This window comes from Corythoichthys intestinalis, chromosome 12, assembly GCF_030265065.1.
Source record: "Corythoichthys intestinalis isolate RoL2023-P3 chromosome 12, ASM3026506v1, whole genome shotgun sequence".
Classification (NCBI taxonomy): Eukaryota; Metazoa; Chordata; class Actinopteri; order Syngnathiformes; family Syngnathidae; genus Corythoichthys; species Corythoichthys intestinalis.
In genome coordinates, this window is record NC_080406.1 from 30068555 (window position 1) to 30088004 (window position 19450).

The window sequence follows — 19450 nt, forward strand, 5'->3', positions numbered from 1 at the left end:
GCCTTCCTTGCCTCAGTTAAAAGGTAACTGGGGAGATTCATTACTAAACAATAAGGAAGAGAGTGGGCAAATATGGCGCATCCATGGCACAGTCCCTGGGTCACAACCACTGCTTTCCTAAAAGTTAATTTGAAGTTAATTCTAATGTTATTTTTGCAAAAAATAAATAAATAAAAAAGATGCACTAATTTAAAGGTGCCTATGTAGGTTTGATGGCCCAAAAAAGTACTGCAAAAGATGAAATTATTGACTAGTACAAAATGCCTTACCCCTTCGGGTTGCCAGCTTCACATTGGAGAACCTGCAGGAAAAGAACTTGAAGTGACAAGCGATGAGTCCTTTGCAGAAGGTATATCTTATTTTTAATTTTCATTCAAGATGTTTTCAAAGTAATAATACCAACATTTAGTAATGACGATTAAAAGGGCCGTGATTCAAGGTCCAAGTTGGTTTATCACGTCACCATGATGGAAGTAAAGGAGGGCTACTTTTCTCAATGTATAAATACACTGGCAAAGAAATCTATAATTTGCTAATGCATTGACAGACTATTTCATTGCTACATCCATTTTAATTTCCAGTACCGACTAAATTTATACAGTAGTACAGATTTTATCTTTGCCCCAGCAGTTTTGTTTTCGTCAACAATGATAAAAACGAAAATATTTTGTCATGACTATGACGAGCTAAAAAAGGTGGCTTGAGAGACTAGAACATAACGAGACGAATGCCAGTTTTCGTCTGACGAGATGAGTTCGAGACAAAAATGTGTTTGTCATATTGTGCATATTATGTATGACATTTCATATTCTACGTGGAGTATGTTAGCTTGCATCGTGGCAGTGTTTAGGTCAGTGGTCTCAAACCGGTCCTCAAAGGGCCGCAGGGGGTACTGGATTTCATTCCAACCAAACGAGACAAATACCTTTTCACCAATCTGGTTTCTTACAAGTGTAATCAGTTGATTGCAATCAGGTGCTGCTTATGTTAGTAGAAACCTCATTGGTTGAACTGTTTGTGCTGGATCTGTTGGAACAAAAACCAGGACCCACTGCGGCCCTTTGTGGAGTCGGTTTGAGACCGCTGGTTTAGGTCGTGTCACACATGTGAGATGTGCTGCACCTCTCCCTCCTCACTGGAATTTAGGATGTATATCTCAAGTAGGAGTTGGGAACCTCACGGTACCTCACGATACGATTCGATTTGCGATACAAAGCTCACGATAACGATGATCTGACGATATAGCGATACAACGATTTTCAATACATTGGTCAGGAAATCATTCTAGGATATTCTACAAAAAACTAATAAACAGAAAAACAAGCTTCTGCTGGGAATTTGAATGAGTTTATCTCTAGTAGACGTCCAAGCCATTTGAACTGGGAGGGTGGCAGCCATCCCTTCCACTTCAAACGGATTGAACATCAATGGCCGTCAGTGGCAGCCAATGCCAGGCAATGAGTCATTTTGGGCCACTTAAGGTAATTTACCTGTTGATTTTCAGTTACTTGCTGTTGATTTTGTGGTATTTTATGGGTCACTTGCTGATTATTTTTTCGTTACAGAACAAGATGTGATCTGGGAATCACCCAAATGAATAGGCAGTGACTCAAACTCAACAGGAAATGACCTGTAAATGCCCTAAAACGAAAAGCAAGTGACCTGTTAATGGCCCGAAAATCGGAGCAAATGACTGTGAATGCTCTGGTTTTGAATGAACGAACGTTCCCAGTCTAAATGGATTGGGCGTCGAGCACAGTCAATGGCAGCCTTTATTTATTTATTTATTTTTAATTGACACCTTTTTAAAACGATATCTCGATTCTTGACAGGAGCATATCGATAACCTTTCGGGATACAAAGTATCACGATATATCACAATCTCGATATTTTGTCACACCCCTAGTCTCAAGCTAGGCTGCGCTCCATCTTGCTTGTATGGAAACATGAAAGATTTGTTTTCTTATTCTTGGCAAGAGAAAATGCAATGCTGCTTTAGCCTTTAAAGGTCTGTGCTGAGTGATCATCAGACGCTAAATGTAATCCTAGCATTAGTGTAGCATTAGCATTAGCTTCAGAATGAGTGCATCGTCTTATAACACTGGCCAGTCTAAAGTAGAGCCACTTGGCTTTTCTGGTCAGTAAATCAAAAGGATGTTAAACGCTCAGACAACTTTACTTTTTTTTTTTTTTTTTTTTTAACATACAGTTCGTGGCTTTAGGTAGGTTTAACTTAAAATAATGTACTACTTTTCCTGCTAAGCGTGTGTTGTCATCACAGAGTTAGCGTTGTCCTTGAAGACGCTGTCTGTTTTCATTTGTAATTGTTGGAAACCTTTATTTTTGTACTAAAACTTTGAATTTGAATTTTACAGACAAAAACATTTTGAGGAACAACTAGAAAAAGGTCAAAAGATTTTGAAATGACTAGAATATGACTAAGACTAATAAGTATTTTCATCCAGAAGACGGGTAAGACGAAAATTAAAAGGGCTGCCAAAAACAACTGTGCCCCAGTCAATGGATCCACATGTTAAAAAAAATAATGTCGCACAACCATGCCAAATGAATGCATATCCTTGCTGTGCTTCTCTTGTTGTCTTGAATCCGTTGAGATTCGTAAGGACGTTTTTTTTTTTTTGTTTTTTTTTTGCTTGAGTGGTAGACATGATTCAGACCATTTGTCAAATTTGGCGCAGCCTTAGTTTAAAGGGGGTACAGAGCTGTGGTAACATGGACGAAGACTGCAAACGGGTCTCGTGATTGGCTGATGACGAACACAGAAGCAAAACGGGAACAAATTTGTGACGCGTAAATGGGAAAATCTGCGCTTACCTTTGAGATCAATTTTAGAAGTATTTCCTAAAAGATGTTTCTTCAATGTCTGTTGAAATATTATGGCCATTTCATGAATAATTGAAGTGCAAATCTTACATTTTGGACCTTTAACTTTCGGGAGAAGCATTAGGTTAAAGGTGGAATTATTTTTTTCCCCACATAGAGGCCAGGTACCCTTCATTGTTTTTCTTTATAAATGGCACCACTTAAAACTGCATTTTATGTTTAATTTGATTATCTTTATATGCTATTTACATTTGAATTATGTTCTTTAACATTAAGTTGAGGAATCCTTGCTAGAAAATAAGAATTCTACAGCATTGTATTCTTTCATCTGCCCCTAGTTGATCACTCCTTTTTCCATCCTCCTCACTTTCTAAATCCAGCTCAAGAAAACGATCCCTGTTGTGGCCTGTCAAGATCTGCTTGTTTTCAAAGCTTTGTGTGTATGAGTGCTGACCCCTAAACTCCTTCCCTACAAACACTGGCGCTCATATTCTGGCCTCTCTCCAATGTGCAGCATGGGAAAATACCACAGGGCCATCAACAGGAGAGAGTCGCACCAATCAGAATTTTGCTGATCGTCCATCAGTAGGGCCGCGCCTGCTTTGCAGCCCCCCCGCAACTCCCCCCCTCCACACACACCCTCCATATATCTGTCACATTGCTTACATCAACTAAAGCTGTGTTCCCAGCCCATTAGTCGCTGTGATTTAGAGGGCCAGCAGGCAGGGGGTTTTGGTGTTGCTTGAAAATATGTGATATTGTCCCCAAAGTAACAATACAGCAAGGCTACAACCCCTTACCACTTTTTTTCATACAGACATTGTTTACACTAATGTAATGGAGAGCATGTTGGGAGGAATGTTCCTTTTGCGCCTGTCATCAAAATCACTTTTGTTCTTTATTGTCCAGGCATTGTAACTCTGACCTTAATTTCCTTTTGTTGCAGGGCATCGAGTGGACCAACATTGAATATTTCAACAATGCCATTATCTGTGACCTCATTGAGAATGTAAGTCAGTTTCTCAATGTGGAAAAAAAATCTAGCACTGTATTATCCATGTGGTAATTCTTTCTTGATCAAACACGTGTTTCAATTGCCAACCCTTTTTTTATGCATTTTCACCACCAGAACCAAAACGGCATCATGGCGATGTTGGATGAGGAGTGCCTTCGCCCCGGAACGGTGACGGACGAGACTTTTCTTGACAAACTCAACACAGTTTGTGCCGAGCACCAACACTTTGAGAGCCGTCTCAGCAAAAATTCAAAGTTCCTCAACGACCACAGCTTGCCTCACAGCTGCTTCCGCATCCAGCACTATGCCGGCAAGGTACTGAATGGGAAACTACAGGGGGTAGTTTCCCCACTTGGAATTGGTTTTGAAATGATGCCAAGAAGGCAGATTAAGTTGCTGTAACTAATAAGGCAACACATTAAACCAGCGGTGTCCAGCTTCAATTTGTAGGAAAAAAACACTAATAGAAAGTTTCTTTAAAAATACAGCTTCTCTCAAAATATATTGCTCTAGAAGAATATAGGCTTTATTTAAAAAAAAAAAAAAAAAAATCGCTTTACATGGATAGGTGAATGGATAGCTAAGAGAAAGCCGTTATCATTGTACAGAATATAAGCTTTAAAGCTACGCCATAACGTGCACCGCAAAGAATAAAAGTACAATAAGGCTAATTGGAAAACACAAGTTACAGTGTACACAGATTAAGAATAAAGTGAATAAGTGACTAGCAGCAAGTGGCGATGTAGTGGTAATATAACAGTGTGTATATGACAGTTTACAAAATAAACTATTACAACATTAATAACATTTTTTATTACAGAATCTAAATATTTTCTAATTCCATTTTAAAATTTTCACAAAAACTTTTTTTAATGGGAAATATCACTTAATTTTATGAAAATGATTCTTAACACTTTTTGACAAATTGACTATTGAAAACTAATTTTAAAAATGCCATCCCTAAAAAAGATTAAAATCTTACAAAGAAGAGTGTTTATATAGTAATTTTTATATTATTATACTCAAATATATATATAATAATTATACTCAAATTATTATTATTATACAGTATTTATAATTGTACCAACGTGCATTGTTGCGACACCTGAAGACAAAGGTTTGCTATCATGTTACTATATGAAGTTTAGTTTTTCTGGACTATGAATTTGGGCAAAAAAAAAAAGATTCAGATTCACGATTTAAAAAGAACTTGACTAGAACCTGCCCCCCCCCCCCCCCCCCCCCGTGTTTTGCTGAATGTGGACGTCAAAGATAACACTTTTTACGTATAACTTAACATGTAAATTGTGAAATTGAACCTTATTCCATTTTTTGTTTTTACTTTTTTGCTTGTGTGTGCAAAAAAACTGGCCGTGAATTTTACACATGTGCACATGGCAATTAAGAAAATAATGGAACCCCCGCACCCCTTTGTGTCAAGGTGCTGTACTGTGTTGAAGGCTTTGTGGACAAGAACAACGACCTACTGTATCGGGACTTGTCACAAGCCATGTATAAGGCCAGCCACAGTCTCATCAAACTGCTGTTCCCTGAGGGCAACCCTGCCAAAGTCAACCTCAAACGACCGCCCACTGCTGGCTTCCAGTTCAAAGCATCAGTGGGCACTTTAATGAGGAACCTTCAGACCAAGAATCCCAACTACATTCGGTAGCTTTTCTGGGTGTGCGTTGACAAATATTTAACAATGCGCCATTCTAAACATTTGTTTGTTTCCAGGTGCATAAAGCCAAATGATAAGAAGGCAGCCCACATTTTTACAGAATCACTGGTTTGCCATCAAGTTAACTACTTGGGCTTGATGGAGAATGTGCGTGTGCGAAGAGCCGGTTACGCTTTCCGCCAGGCATACGAGCCTTGCCTGGAGCGCTACAAAATGCTCTGCAAACGGACTTGGCCACATTGGAGAGCACCCGCCAGGTAATGGTCATGTTTATTCACCGCCAGTAGTTATCAGGCAGGTGAAAGGCGTGCAGGGGGCTCCCGTTAGCGGGACCTTTGCCAGAACCCCGCTGAGGCTTTCAGTAGAAATGTGCAGCAGTGGACTTTAAATATACTCTGTGAGCTTACAGCTACTCCCGGTGGAAAGAGCGTGTGATCGGCGCTAATGGGCGGCCGTTGGAGTGGGCAGCTCCCAGGTGGGCTTGTGTGCAGCTGTGAGATGAGGAATCTAGTTAGACTTGTATAATGGCGCATAATGTTACCTAAAAATACTTCATTTTTTAATGGAATGTACATTTATTCCTAGCTTATAATGCAGAATAATATTTACAATTTTATATTATAGGTGTGAGTGTGTGCGTGAATGGTTGTATGACTCCTTGTGCCCTGCGATTGGCTGGCAACCAGTTCAGGGTGTCCCCTGCCCACTGCCCGTAGTTAGCTGGGATAGGCTCCAGCACCTCCACGACCCTCGTGAGGAAAAGCGGCATGGAAAATGAATGAATGAATATTCTATATGTTAGCAAATGGATGAGTATGGCACGCAGGTGCCCTCTAGTGTGATGGGGGATGGGGGGGTCACTTTGTAGAATGCGGTTGGATTCCGTCCTTTGATTTTGATGTTCACTGCTATTGACGAGTATACTCGTTTATTACATTTTTCAACAAAGAGGGTGGATGCTGACTCGCTGTGAATTTGAAGCTAGGGACGAATTTTACTGCTGCACAAACATCGAGGCTTAAAACAAATATTATGTGCAGGGAAAATGTCACTCACCATACACTGAATCAACCTTTTTTTAATAGCATAAATAAGCCATTTTAGATACGAGATCACACCAGTTTTAGTTCAGGTGAGAGGTTTTTGAAAGAACAGGGAGCATTTTCATAAAATCAATGGTTGCTAAAGGAAGAAGGGGAGGAAGATAGAATCAAACTTTTTGGTGTGTGATACAAACACAATAACTTATTAAGAGTTATGTGACTACCATGTGTTTCTGTTTTAGCATATATTTTTAAACTGCTGTTATCTTTTAAATCATTGGCTGCCAGTCCTCCTTGTATGAAAGGGTTGGACGTTTATTGATGTGAATGAAAGTAGATGAAAGAAAAAACGAAACCCTTGTCTCTCAATGAGAGAAGTTATGTTATCGGTTTTATAAACCAATGTGTAATATTAAACATAAATATCTTAATTGGATTAGAGTACACATTTGTCACTATAAGGTATGCTACAGCAGTGGTTACTAACCTTTTTTGCACCATGGACCAGTGTAATGTGGGCCATTTTTTTCACGGACCGGCAATGTGTGTCAAAAAATGACAGGAAATATAAAATAACACGTCGAGGCTAAAAAATAATATTACGTGCAGGGAAAATGTCACCCACCACCATACACTGAATCAACCTTTTTTTAACAGCAGCCTCTCTTAAAACCTTTTGGGACATATCTTTGGTCGCAAGCATAATGAGTTCTTCTCCAATCGTGAAAGGTTTCTTAGCTTTAGCAATACGGTTCGCCATGAGGTATGATGCTCTCAGTGCATTCGCTTTTGTTGCCTCGCTTGGTAGCTTTTAGCTCCATAATATGTACAGTGCCTTGCAAAAGTATTCGGCCCCCTTGAATCTTGCAACCTTTCGCCACATTTCAGGCTTCAAACATAAAGATATGAAATTTAATTTTTTTCTCAAGAATCAACAACAAGTGGGACACCAACGTGAAGTGGAACAACATTGATTGGATAATTTAAACTTTTTTAACAAATAAAAAACTGAAAAGTGGGGCGTGCAATATTATTCGGCCCCTTTACTTTCAGTGCAGCAAACTCACTCCAGAAGTTCAGTAAGGATCTCTGAATGATCCAATGTTGTCCTAAATGACCGATGATGATAAATAGAATCCAAATGTGTGTAATCAAGTCTCCGTATAAATGCACCTGCTCTGTGATAGTCTCAGGGTTCTGTTTAAAGTGCAGAGAGCATTATGAAAACCAAGGAACACACCAGGCAGGGCCGAGATACTGTTGTGGAGAAGTTTAAAGCCGGATTTGGATACAAAAAGATTTCCCAAGCTTTAAACATCTCAAGGAGCACTGTGCAAGCCATCATATTGAAATGGAAGGAGCATCAGACCACTGCAAATCTACCAAGACCCAGCCGTCCTTCCAAACTTTCTTCTCAAACAAGGAGAAAACTGATCAGAGATGCAGCCAAGAGGCCCATGATCACTCTGGATGAACTGCAGAGATCTACAGCTGAGGTGGGAGAGTCTGTCCATAGGACAACAATCAGTCGTACACTGCACAAATCTGGCCTTTATGGAAGAGTGGCAAGAAGAAAGCCATTTCTCAAAGATATCCATAAAAAGTCTCGTTTAAAGTTTGCCACAAGCCACCTGGGAGACACACCAAACATGTGGAAGAAGGTGCTCTGGTCAGATGAAACCAGAATTGAACTTTTTGGCCACAATGCAAAACGATATGTTTGGCGTAAAAGCAACACAGCTCATCACCCTGAACACACCATCCCCACTGTCAGACATGGTGGTGGCAGCATCATTGTTTGGGCCTGCTTTTCTTCAGCAGGGACAGGGAAGATGGTTAAAATTGACGGGAAGATGGATGCAGCCAAATACAGGAACATTCTGGAAGAAAACCTGTTGGTATCTGAACAAGACCTGAGACTGGGATGGAGATTTATCTTCCAACAGGACAATGATCCAAAACATAAAGCCAAATCTACAATGGAATGGTTCAAAAAATAAACGTATCCAGGTGTTAGAATGGCCAAGTCAAAGTCCAGACCTGAATCCAATCGAGAATCTGTGGAAAGAGCTGAAGACTGCTGTTCACAAACACTTTCTATCCAACCTCACTGAGCTCGAGCTGTTTTGCAAGGAAGAATGGGCAAGAATGTCAGTCTCTCGATGTGCAAAACTACAAAGTACTAACGCAAGGGGGCCGAATAATATTGCACGCCCCACTTTTCAGTTTTTTATTTGTTAAAAAAGTTTAAATTATCCAATATTTGTTGTTCCACTTCACGATTGTGTCCCACTTGTTGTTGATTCTTGAAAAAAAATTAAAATTTTATATCTTTATGTTTGAAGCCTGAAATGTGGCGAAAGGTTGCAAGGTTCAAGGGGGCCGAATACTTTTGCAAGGCACTGTAGAATGGACTTGGTTGTAGGCTCGTCTTCTGGCTCAGAAGGTGGCCTTTTCCCCATAAATAAAATCTGTCCAAAGACGTCGCCGCTCGCAGCACACAGCCAACAGCAGCTAAAGTTACTGTTTAAATTGACTGGTGCTGGGCTGCTATACTGTAGGTGTGCAAACACCCTAGTAATTGCGGCCAACTTTACTCGGATTAGTCTATGGAGTAGACAAGGATATTGATGTGTCAAGAGCCACAGCCCAGATTCCAGTCGTTAATAAATTATTTATATCTCTGCGGCCCCGTAGAAAATGCGCCACGGATCGCTACCGGTCCGTGGCCCGGTGGTTGGGGACCGCTGCCCTACAGGTATGCAGCTAAAAAACGTAATAAGTTGTGGTCATTTCCTTGTACTCTACCTTTTTGTGGATTGTGAATTTGCTCGCACGGCATATAAAAATTTGCAACAAAAAAAAAAATACTGTCAAGAAATTGCAGTAACTTCGAACACAATATTTTGTGGCTCTTGAAAAAAAAAATCATAATGCTATGAAATGTATTAAATATACCTTTGAAAAAGAAGCTGGCCGGAAGAACGAAAAGCCCTGCCAGGGTTACGGGAAGGTAGATGAGGAGTATTATTTTTTAGACAAGCTTTTCCTCCGCACTAGGGTAGTCTGATTTTTAGGGTTTTAATGTGTTCGGATTTTACCTGTTTTATTTGCTGTAATGAATTTTAGCGTGATACATTATGTGTATTTTTTTCCCCCCTTTATTTCCCTTTTGTTTGTTGTGTGCTATATTTTGCTTAGTGCATTTTGAGGGCCTCTTTGTAAAAGGGCTATACAAATGAATTTGAATTATGTTAAAGTAATATTTTTGTTGGTTGTCATATTATTCAGTGTTTATGCAGCATACAGAGAAGTTTGCTTGGCCTTTGTGATTATTTTCCAGCTCAGCTGCAGAGCACAATTTCTCAGTGAATGAATCGGCATACTTCACAGAGCCTCATTCAGCGCCCTATAAGCACATACATTACACCAAATACTCCTGAAATGAAACATTCTCCTCTCAATGCAACAACATGCGGAGACATTTTTTTATCAGTCTTTGCCTTCTATATCAAGCAGACTCTCATGTTTGGCCCGCTTAGCTGCTAAATCACATTCCTATCTCAGTGTACACTCACCCTCCTTCACTCAGATTTGTTTAAGTGTTCAGTTGTAGTATAGTTACTCCCCTTGATGTGCAACAATCTTTTTAAACATGTTTTTTTTTTTGTTTTGTTTTGTTTTTGTCTCTTAGGGAGGGAGTCGAAGTGCTTATGGCAGATCTTCAGGTCCCCACTGAAGAATTCTCCTATGGCCGCTCGAAAATCTTCATTAGGAATCCTCGAACGGTATTTTTTTTCTTTGTCTTTTGCCATATGTGCGTGATCGTTAAAAGGTTGTTCTCGGCCGTTTTTACACAATGTTTGTGTAGGTGTCTGCCCCCCCGCCCCCCCCGCCCCCCCCCACTTAATGTATTGCCTTCAACCAAACACATGCTTCCATTTAGCCATCCCGTCGTACATGGGAAATGAACATCTTGAGTCACCACTTTAACTGCTCAAGCGTGTAGCATATCATGGCTTTCATCGCCACCAAAATTCTTGGAAAAGTGTCATTTTAACGTGATCATGGCTACTTACATGATCCCCCATCCTCTTTTGGATATCTACAACTTAAACAACGACAGACGTCCAATCCGTTATGCCTGGGAGGGCTTGGCAGTGAATAATGGTCAAAATAGTTTCAACATTTATGTCCGTCAATGGAAGCCAATGAGTTAATCATCTTCAAATCAGGCCGTAAAAAAAACTAAAGGTGTGTCTTGGTGGAGGTCAAAGAAAGGGTAAAGAATAGGCGGCTTTCATTGGTTCATCATTGTCAAAGCTCGCAATTGTTGAGTTCAACTCGCATGTTTTTTTTATTTTTTTTATAAAGCCGTTTTATTTGTCCTTTAAACTACAACAATAAGGATTAAGAAGACATTTAAATATTTGACCTTTTCACAATGCTTTGTCCTTTTTAAATAAGTCCTGTATTTTATTAACTTGACGACACAAAAAAAGAATGGCGAAATTTGCTCTTCCTCCCATTCGTGTTTATTTTAAAGTGCCTACGACAAGATAAAAGTCTTAAATAACATTATTATGTAAATTAGAATCATATTTTGAGACGATGCGACTATATGCAACAATTTGGCAAAGTGCAGATGAGCCGCAAAATGTAATTGTTTCAGTCTCGCTACGCCAATATTTTTACAGGAAATTCTTTTTAAAGTATTTTTTTCCCCAATTGCTAAATAGGTGGTATGGTCATGACTAATAAGTCTATTGCAAAATGCAATGTGAAATATTAAAAATGCATTCATTCAGTACGACATGGCAAAATTAATCCATAATGGTCAAAACAGTCCACGTCTTGCACCTCCCAAACTATATTTTATGCCACCGGAGTTAGTCTGGAATTTTGTCATTTTCCTGCCCCGGCTTCGGAGAGTGTAAACAAACCAGGAGTCGTGACAGCCAGCCGACATGCTAACCCGAACCGATGTTTCAAAGTCTTATTCTCGGCTTTGGAAGCCAAAAGTCACACTAAACTACCCAGGATCATTTCACACAGCGGCGGGGTTGTCTATTGTCTTCGTCGATTGGCAACCCGCCTGCGGCGAGCAAGTTACAGCTCGTCGGACTCGTTGCCCTGCTGTGGACAGGAGCGCTCGTTTGCCGGGGAAGCAGCTGAAGAATGACAGCCGGCTACGTTGGAGGAGCGCGTAGCTGCCTCATGGTCAACACTAATATGGCGTAAAATAATGCTTTAATACACGGCAAAGACGTAAACAGTGAGAGAGCGGCGTGCAGTTGTTGTGGAGCTAACATGGCAGGATGTGTCTGAGGAGAACTTTTCTAACATCAGTCCATGATCAAACGTAAGTAAATAGTCATTTATTTAATGAAAGTTTGTAGTGTTTTCTTTGTAATCGCTGTATTCGCGGCCATTTTTAACACGAAGTTGCAATTTCTGATAGAGTTGAAAATTTGACAGAACATCGGGCACACAAAGAGGGCAATAAGCAGAGTATAGCGCTCTCCCGGCGGGAGGGGGGGTGGGTGGGGTTGTGAGAAGCCGTCAGTCGTCGGCCGAGTGGCATTCTCTGTGGACAAGCAGCATTGTCAGCCACAAAATGCAAGCCAGCTCTGTATTAAAATGTGTGCTATGATCCCAGTATTTGCCATAATACAAAACACAGTCTACTCACTTCCTCGTAAGTCCAATGGTCCCACAGTTGTCGCACACTTGTTTTGGCTGATCTCAGGGTGAACGGGAACTTTCTGAAACCCAAAAAGGCTCACACACCTCTCCCTGGTGTAGTTACAAAAGCCTGCAGCCATTTGGCTCGCGTGATACGAAAAATAAACAATACGCAAATTCAGCTGAATCTGCAGTGCATCTGCATGCTATAAAGCAATGCTGTATTGCAAGATGCTGATCCGGATGATGTCACATTCGCATTCGTCCTAAACCCGAGACTGGAGCAGGAAGTCGCTAATTTTCGATGGCGCAGGATTAAAAAATTGAATATACAAAACAATCGCTTCGCACACATCTAAGCGGTCCATTTTATCCAGGACCAGAAATCACCTTGTGAAATATGAAATAAACATGTTTTTTGGTGTCATACGCACTTTAAATGTCATTGTCATGGTTGTAATGTGTTAAAAAATAATTTTGTCAATTTTGATTTATTTATCAATTTATCAGGCAAATTAATCGGTTTGGGAGTAACGGATATCTTTTGGATAAAATGAAGATGTAAACATAATCTCCCTGCCAGAGTAAATTATTTAACAGTAATATCGACATAGAACATCAAGTCAATCCACATGATTTTTTTCTTCAACCCGCACAAAATGATGTGGCCCACAGGCATTGAGTTTGACACTGTTGCTTTACATCGATCCAGATGGATATATCATTACACCCCAAATATCAACTGTATATTGTACAGTTGCTAAAGAGCAGTGCATGGGACTTTTTGGAGGGCCAAGCAGTAAAGTTGGATTGTGTATTCCCTTTAGAAGGTGGCACTTGGACTTTGTCCTTGATATCACTGAATCAATATTTGCCCTGAGATAAACATTGCTCTCCTCTATAATGAATATGGTGAAAGACATTGCCCTTTTCCATCTGCATGTCAACTCCCTAACATTGTCCTTGTAAAGTGCAAATTGTTTTTTTTTTTTTTACCTGATCTGTCACACTAGATCTGCACAAATGAGATAATTTCATTTTCCTCTCAGCTATTCTTCTTAGAAGAAAGGAGGAGGCAATGCCTGGAAGACCTGGCTACGCTCATTCAGAAAATCTACCGTGGCTGGAAGTGCCGCACACATTTCTTGTTGCTGAAAAAGAGTCAGATCGTGATTGCGGCGTGGTACCGTCGCTATGCGGTAAGAAGTGACCTTGCAAAAGAAGCATAAACATTTGCTGCGTGGAAACAATAAGACTCATGTTTTTCTCAGTTGAGTTGCTCACATTGTTGTTCTTTTTCACCTCATAGCAACAAAAGAAATACCATAAGATCAAGAGTGCCACCACTATTGTGCAGTCGTATACTCGTGGATGGCAGGTGGGCTTTCTTGTTGATTTTTGTTGTTGCTGCTTTTGGATGTGAATTTTAAATAAATAAATATATTTATATTTTTTTAATTTATGTATTTATTTATTTTAGGCTCGCAAACTGTTGAGAGAGCTGAAACATCAGAAGAGGTGTGAGGAGGCGGCGACCACCATTGCAGCTTACTGGCATGGCACTCAGGTACTGACGCGTTTAATGCCGTGTCACGTCAACAGATTGGAAGCTGAAGGCCATTTCCTCATCCTTAGCACTTCCATCAAACTGTTCTTTCCTCTTTAATGCATTTGACGTTGCCTCTTCTGCCCAACACGTCAGCGCTACTCGGCTTTGTCTTGACCTTTTGTTGGATTTGTTCTTTTTTTCTCCTTCTCACGCTCTGCTCTTTCCTACCTAACGGCACCACGTCCCTCCAGGCTCGAATGGAGCTGCGACGTCTAAAACAAGAAGTGCGGAATAAACATGCAGTGACAGTAATTTGGGCATACTGGCAGGGAACCAAGGTATTTGCACCCGGTTGTACTGTAGTGTGTAGCTGTCCCCGGCTGTCTTGTCAACCCTAACCCTATTACATGGCACTAAAACAAGTAACTGGCCTCTAGCTTCTTTAAGTAACACTCACTCGGATCACTGATATCAGTGACCCTAGTTTGTCTTTTTTGTGTGTTCTAAAGGGTGCAGTCTAAACCCAGAATTGTTTTTTTTTTTTGCTTGAAAAAATGGCGTTAGAAACTAGGGGTATGAAGTATAATACATGAGTAAAAGCAAAAGTCAGAAAAACTTTCCTTTGGGCATGTAGTTAAAGTGTACATTCATTTCAAAACAGTGTAAAATCATTCAACATGTGAAAACTGATCAATTGTCACCAAATAAAAATATGAGTGTGTATATTATGCCCACTTTATGCTCTGAAAATATGAGAACGATCTTCCCACTATTTAGTATACCTGTATTATGAAGTCTATTGCACCCCTAATAACATCCATAAAAACTTACTTATTGTACTATAAAAATCTGGCTTAAATCCTCGCTGCATGTGCTGACTCCGACCTACTACTAGAGGTGGGAATCTTGGGAAACCTAATGATTCGATTACGATTCACTGGCTATGATTCGATTATAAATTGATTATTGATGCACTTCCCCAGCTATTAGCTGTGTTTAATGTTTCATACATTACTTACAAAAATTGTACAAAAATCCTCTCAAGCTTAAATAAACTGCTATTTCAGTATCAGGTTAACGGTTCAAAAAGGTAAATAAAATACTCAAGTCCCCATTCTGTATCAGCAGCTTTAAACTACATTCATTTGATTTGTGAATCAACCGTTAAAGTTGTTAGAAATGTCTCCTGTTATTCCATATTTTCCCCTTCTGTCGACTTTCAACATGTGAACGTTTTAAAACTAGTGTATCATTTAAAGATGGATTCAAGTCGAGATTTTGCCGATTTAGCAGTATTTTAGATAAAAAGTTAATTGGGTCCGCTCGGAAGGCTCACTACAACAGCCTTCCAGAGAAGTCTACTGCTTTAAGATGGCGGCTGTTTGCTAACGCCGCCGAGTCTGTCATTTTGCATCTAGTTCTTTATACATGTGATATTTCAATAATCGGAATTTGGTTATTTGTGATCTTCAACAGCCAAATCGTGTATAATCTAAGAATCGGAAATTTCGCACGCCATTACCTACTTCTACTACTAAAATGAAGCAGTTTGGTCCAGCACCCTACAGGAAGACGTTATGCAGTGAATGCCAAATGTGTACAGTCAAGGGATTTTGAAATCTATGAGGGGTGTAAAGATTCGTCGATGTGGATCAGTTTATTGATTGGCAATGCATCGATCCACATCATCATCTTTCTGTTAAAAACAATGTTTTTTATTTAAATGTGCAAAATTCACCAAAACATCAAAATTGCATGGTAATTTTTATTGATTTCGGTGAAATGTAATTAGTGTTAAATGTGTGTGTAATAAAGGCATTGGAATATAACTGAATCAAGGAAGACTTTGTAATAACAGCGAATATATTGTTGTGATGAAATTGGTAATTTACACTTAAGTTCCTCTTCATCAATGTTCACCAAACAGTAAAAGCTAACGTTGCTGAAAAGGGAAAAAGCCTAGCATGCATTAAATCCATAATATTGGGATATTGTTTTGATATTTTCAGTTGGTTGATTGTAGTTTTTAGATATTAAACTCTACTTTAAATGCTTTACTGTATATTTCGCAGAAGATGCTAAAACAGGATAACAGTTGTTTGCTAGATTGAGTTAAATTATAAAGAATTAGACGACTTTAAGCTTTATGTTTGTATTAAGCGTTTTCGACTTTCATACATGAGGCATTACGGAAACCAATTAACCATCGGCAGAAACAAAGATGCTCAAATAGTATGCGATAAGGCCAATGAATGGCTATGGTGGTTAGTGTTGCTTGGTTCAAAAAGTATGTATCATATCTTATCAGCATTTACATTATCAGTCATATCTTCCATGGCATTGTCATATTCCAAAGTCTCCAATCGCAATGATAAGAGACACTGACCCTTTGATGACATTTTGTGAGGTATTTTCTAGCCAGATCCTTTCATCACCCAGTGTGTCTGTCGTTTTTTTAATACGGTTCCAAAAGTCATGAAGTTGATTGACGAATTTAATGACCTGTGACTTTCTGCACGATTGCTGCCGCTTTCTGTCAGGCACGAAGGGAGTTGCGTCAGCTGAAGGAAGAGGCGAGGAATAAACGCGCCGTGTCGGTCATTTGGGCCGGCTGGCAGGGCACCAAGGTATTTGGGAAGCACATCAGATTGACTTGTAGTGGTTTATTGATTGGTTGCCTCCATCAACATCATCCCCAAAAATAACTTCCCATATTATCATATCAATACAGTATATACTGGATATATATTTTTTAAATGTCTTTTTTTTTTTTAACTAATCCAACCAAACACACTGAAGTGTTTTGCAAACCCCTGTTCAAATGTTAGGTCTCAGTCAAATTAAAATAGGAGAACAATACAATATCAAAAGAAATTTCCATCACAGTGACTTCCAACATGATCAGCTCTTTTTTTCAGGCAGGATAAAAAATATACAGCTAATGTTAAGAATTCTTCAAGCTGCTTAAGGTGATATTCGACTAAATCTTTAAAAAAAAATTTTTTAAATGTCTCCGTCATTCAGATAACAGCAGCATTATGTGACCGCTCGTCATAATTCCATTAAAATCTTCTTATCGGTGTTAAAGGGAGTGTCAGTGTGTTTATACAATTTATATCTCTGTTTTTGATCATGGTAAAACCCGGAAATTACCAATTGTTGGGTAACTATTAGCTGTTAAGTTAGTTAAATAAGTAGCATGAACAGGAAATGTAGTTTTGATGTAAGGCATACCGAAAATGTTATGTTTAGTATTTGCTTAAGGAATGTTGCTAGCAGTTTAATAATGGTAATAGGTAAGGTAATAACAGGTTTCAGATCCAGGTGAGCTGGTCTAACTGGCACTTAACACAGGCATTTGAACTGGGTTTTTTCTTTAATTTTTTTCAATATTCTGATATTTAGAGTTTTTAGCAAAAATCCCCTTCGGTTTCACTTGCACTAAGCCCTGCATGCTGTGTGCTGCTTGGTCTGCATGCTAACATTCCTGAGTAGCCAATGCATGTTTTCTCTTTGCTTTGCTGTGCCACAGTCGTTTTTTCCACAGGAAGTTCGAAAGCCTTCAGGTGACATTCTCTCTCACATTTCTAGTCTATAACAAAACTCGAATTTCCTTTGCAGAATCTCCTGAGAAAGTAATTGACTGTCATAAAGTGTTTGTTTCTGACGGGTGCAGGGTTTGTCATCCACACGGGTTTGTGTGTCGGGCGTGTGTGTGCAGTGCTTAGTGTTTGATGTCTGCTCACCTTGGGCAACTTGGTGTCGCCCTCTTCCTCTGCTCATCTTCTCTTGCTTCGTTTTTTTCCCCCCTACCTTTCCCTTGTTATATGTCCTGGCCCGTCCCACAAACAGGCTCGCAGGGAGCTGAGGAGACTGAAGGAAGAGGCCAGGCGTAAGCACGCCGTCGCTGTGATTTGGGCCTGCTGGCAGGGACTAAAGGTACCGAGCAGACTTCAGGCCGAATCATCACCAAGCTTCCCAACTACTAACAGAACCCCCACCATCTCTGCTCACGTTTCCTGTGTTCTACTTCAGGAAGCCAGTCACTGCCTAGCACCGACATAGCGCTTGATTCAGAGCGGCATAGTTTCTAATTGTGCTGTACATTTTTGTATTGTAAAATGTATTAGGGTTATTTCGGAATTGGAGGACATTTTGGCTTCAAACCTATATATACTTATAAACTATCAAAGGCTGGATTGGGTCAGTTTACAGAGCAATGGTAATATATGTTTATTACATCATTTATTTGATATTTCTAATATTTGGTATAATTACAGAGATGCAAATCTGTTCTTTTAGCTTTTTTCTCAGTAGAAGCCATAGCTATTTAGCTAACTGATCTAATACTGCTGATCAAGAGCACAAATTTATGTAAATAAGTATAGAAAAAAAATATTTTTCCGATATTATGCATAGTAGTTCCCCATAAGGGAACGTGAGACATTATATAAAGACTATTGTATTTTGTAAAAACATTAAAAAATAAAAGCAAGGGTATAAATTTGCTTGACTCATTCTACTGTAAAATTTTCTGATGTCAAGTCTAGTGTATCATGTTATTCACTGCGGTCTTCAAGCATGATAAAAACGTGACAGGGTTCCGTGCATGCTGTGGGACTCGCAAATCATTATTTGAAATGGTGATCCCACGCTATTTCGCGCTTCAAACTTCGCTAAGTCAGTCCATCACGGATTTTTTTTTTTTTTTCAATTAAACAAAAAAAAAAAACAGCTGTGAGCCGATCACGTAGCCTCCCTCTTGCTCCCTCCCTTTCCCTGCTCTGTTCATCAGGCAGGCAGTGCACGAGGAGTTGATTATCAAAGTTAACGATGATTGACAGGTGAATGTCTTTGATCTTGCCAGAGTCACGGACTTCTGAAGCACCGCATGCGTCAATCATCATTTAACTTGTTAAACGGTTGCTGTGGTCTCGTGTGAGTGAGCAGCTCCAAGCAGATTTGAGTAGACTCACTCAGTAAAGCATTTAATAAAGCCAATCATTTTTCTACTACTACCTTATTCTTGTTTAAAAATAATTTGGTGGGAAGGTAACATGTTTAAAACTTATCATAATTATGACATTTGAAGTGCTTAAATAACATTTACAGTGGGGAGAACAGGTATTTGATACACAGTCAATGGGAAAACCCATTGGCAGTGTATCAAATACTTGTTCTCCCCACTGTGTGTATGTAATATATACACAGTGTGGCAAGTAAGTATTTAGTCAACCACTAATTGTGCAAGTTCTCCTACTTGAAAATATTAGAAGCCTATAATTGTCAACACTGGTAAACCTCAACCATGAGAGACAGAATGTATTTAAAAAAACCTAGAAAATCACATTGTTTGATTTTTAAAAGAATTTATTTGCAAATCATGATGGAAAATAAGTATTTGGTCAATACCGAAACTTCATCTCAATACTTTATTATGTACCCTTTGTTGGCAATAACGGAGGCCAAACGTTTTCTGTAACTCTTCACAAGCTTTTCACACACTGTTGCTGGTATTTTGGCCCATTCCTCCACGCAGATCTCCACTCGAGCAGTGATGTTTTGGGGCTGTCGTTGGGCAGCATGAACTTTCAACTCCCTCCACAGATTTTCTATGGGGTTGAGATCTGGAG

General features: G+C 39.5%; 1 protein-coding gene across 4 annotated transcripts in view; it reads left to right on the top strand.

Annotated features, from left to right (window-relative positions):
• Nucleotides 1–19450, top strand: part of myo1b (myosin IB) — a 75538-nt gene that overhangs the window by 45340 nt on the left and 10748 nt on the right. The window contains exons 15-25 of one of the 4 annotated variants that reach the window (XM_057851938.1): nt 3791–3853; nt 3974–4174; nt 5301–5527; nt 5597–5797; nt 10278–10371; nt 13318–13467; nt 13578–13646; nt 13749–13835; nt 14069–14155; nt 16358–16444; nt 17670–17756. In XM_057851938.1, the coding sequence (XP_057707921.1) occupies nt 3791–3853; nt 3974–4174; nt 5301–5527; nt 5597–5797; nt 10278–10371; nt 13318–13467; nt 13578–13646; nt 13749–13835; nt 14069–14155; nt 16358–16444; nt 17670–17756 (1353 nt within the window). The remainder of the gene's footprint in view (nt 1–3790; nt 3854–3973; nt 4175–5300; nt 5528–5596; nt 5798–10277; nt 10372–13317; nt 13468–13577; nt 13647–13748; nt 13836–14068; nt 14156–16357; nt 16445–17669; nt 17757–19450) is intronic. The other 3 variants (XM_057851939.1, XM_057851941.1, XM_057851942.1) reach the window with 3 other exon arrangements.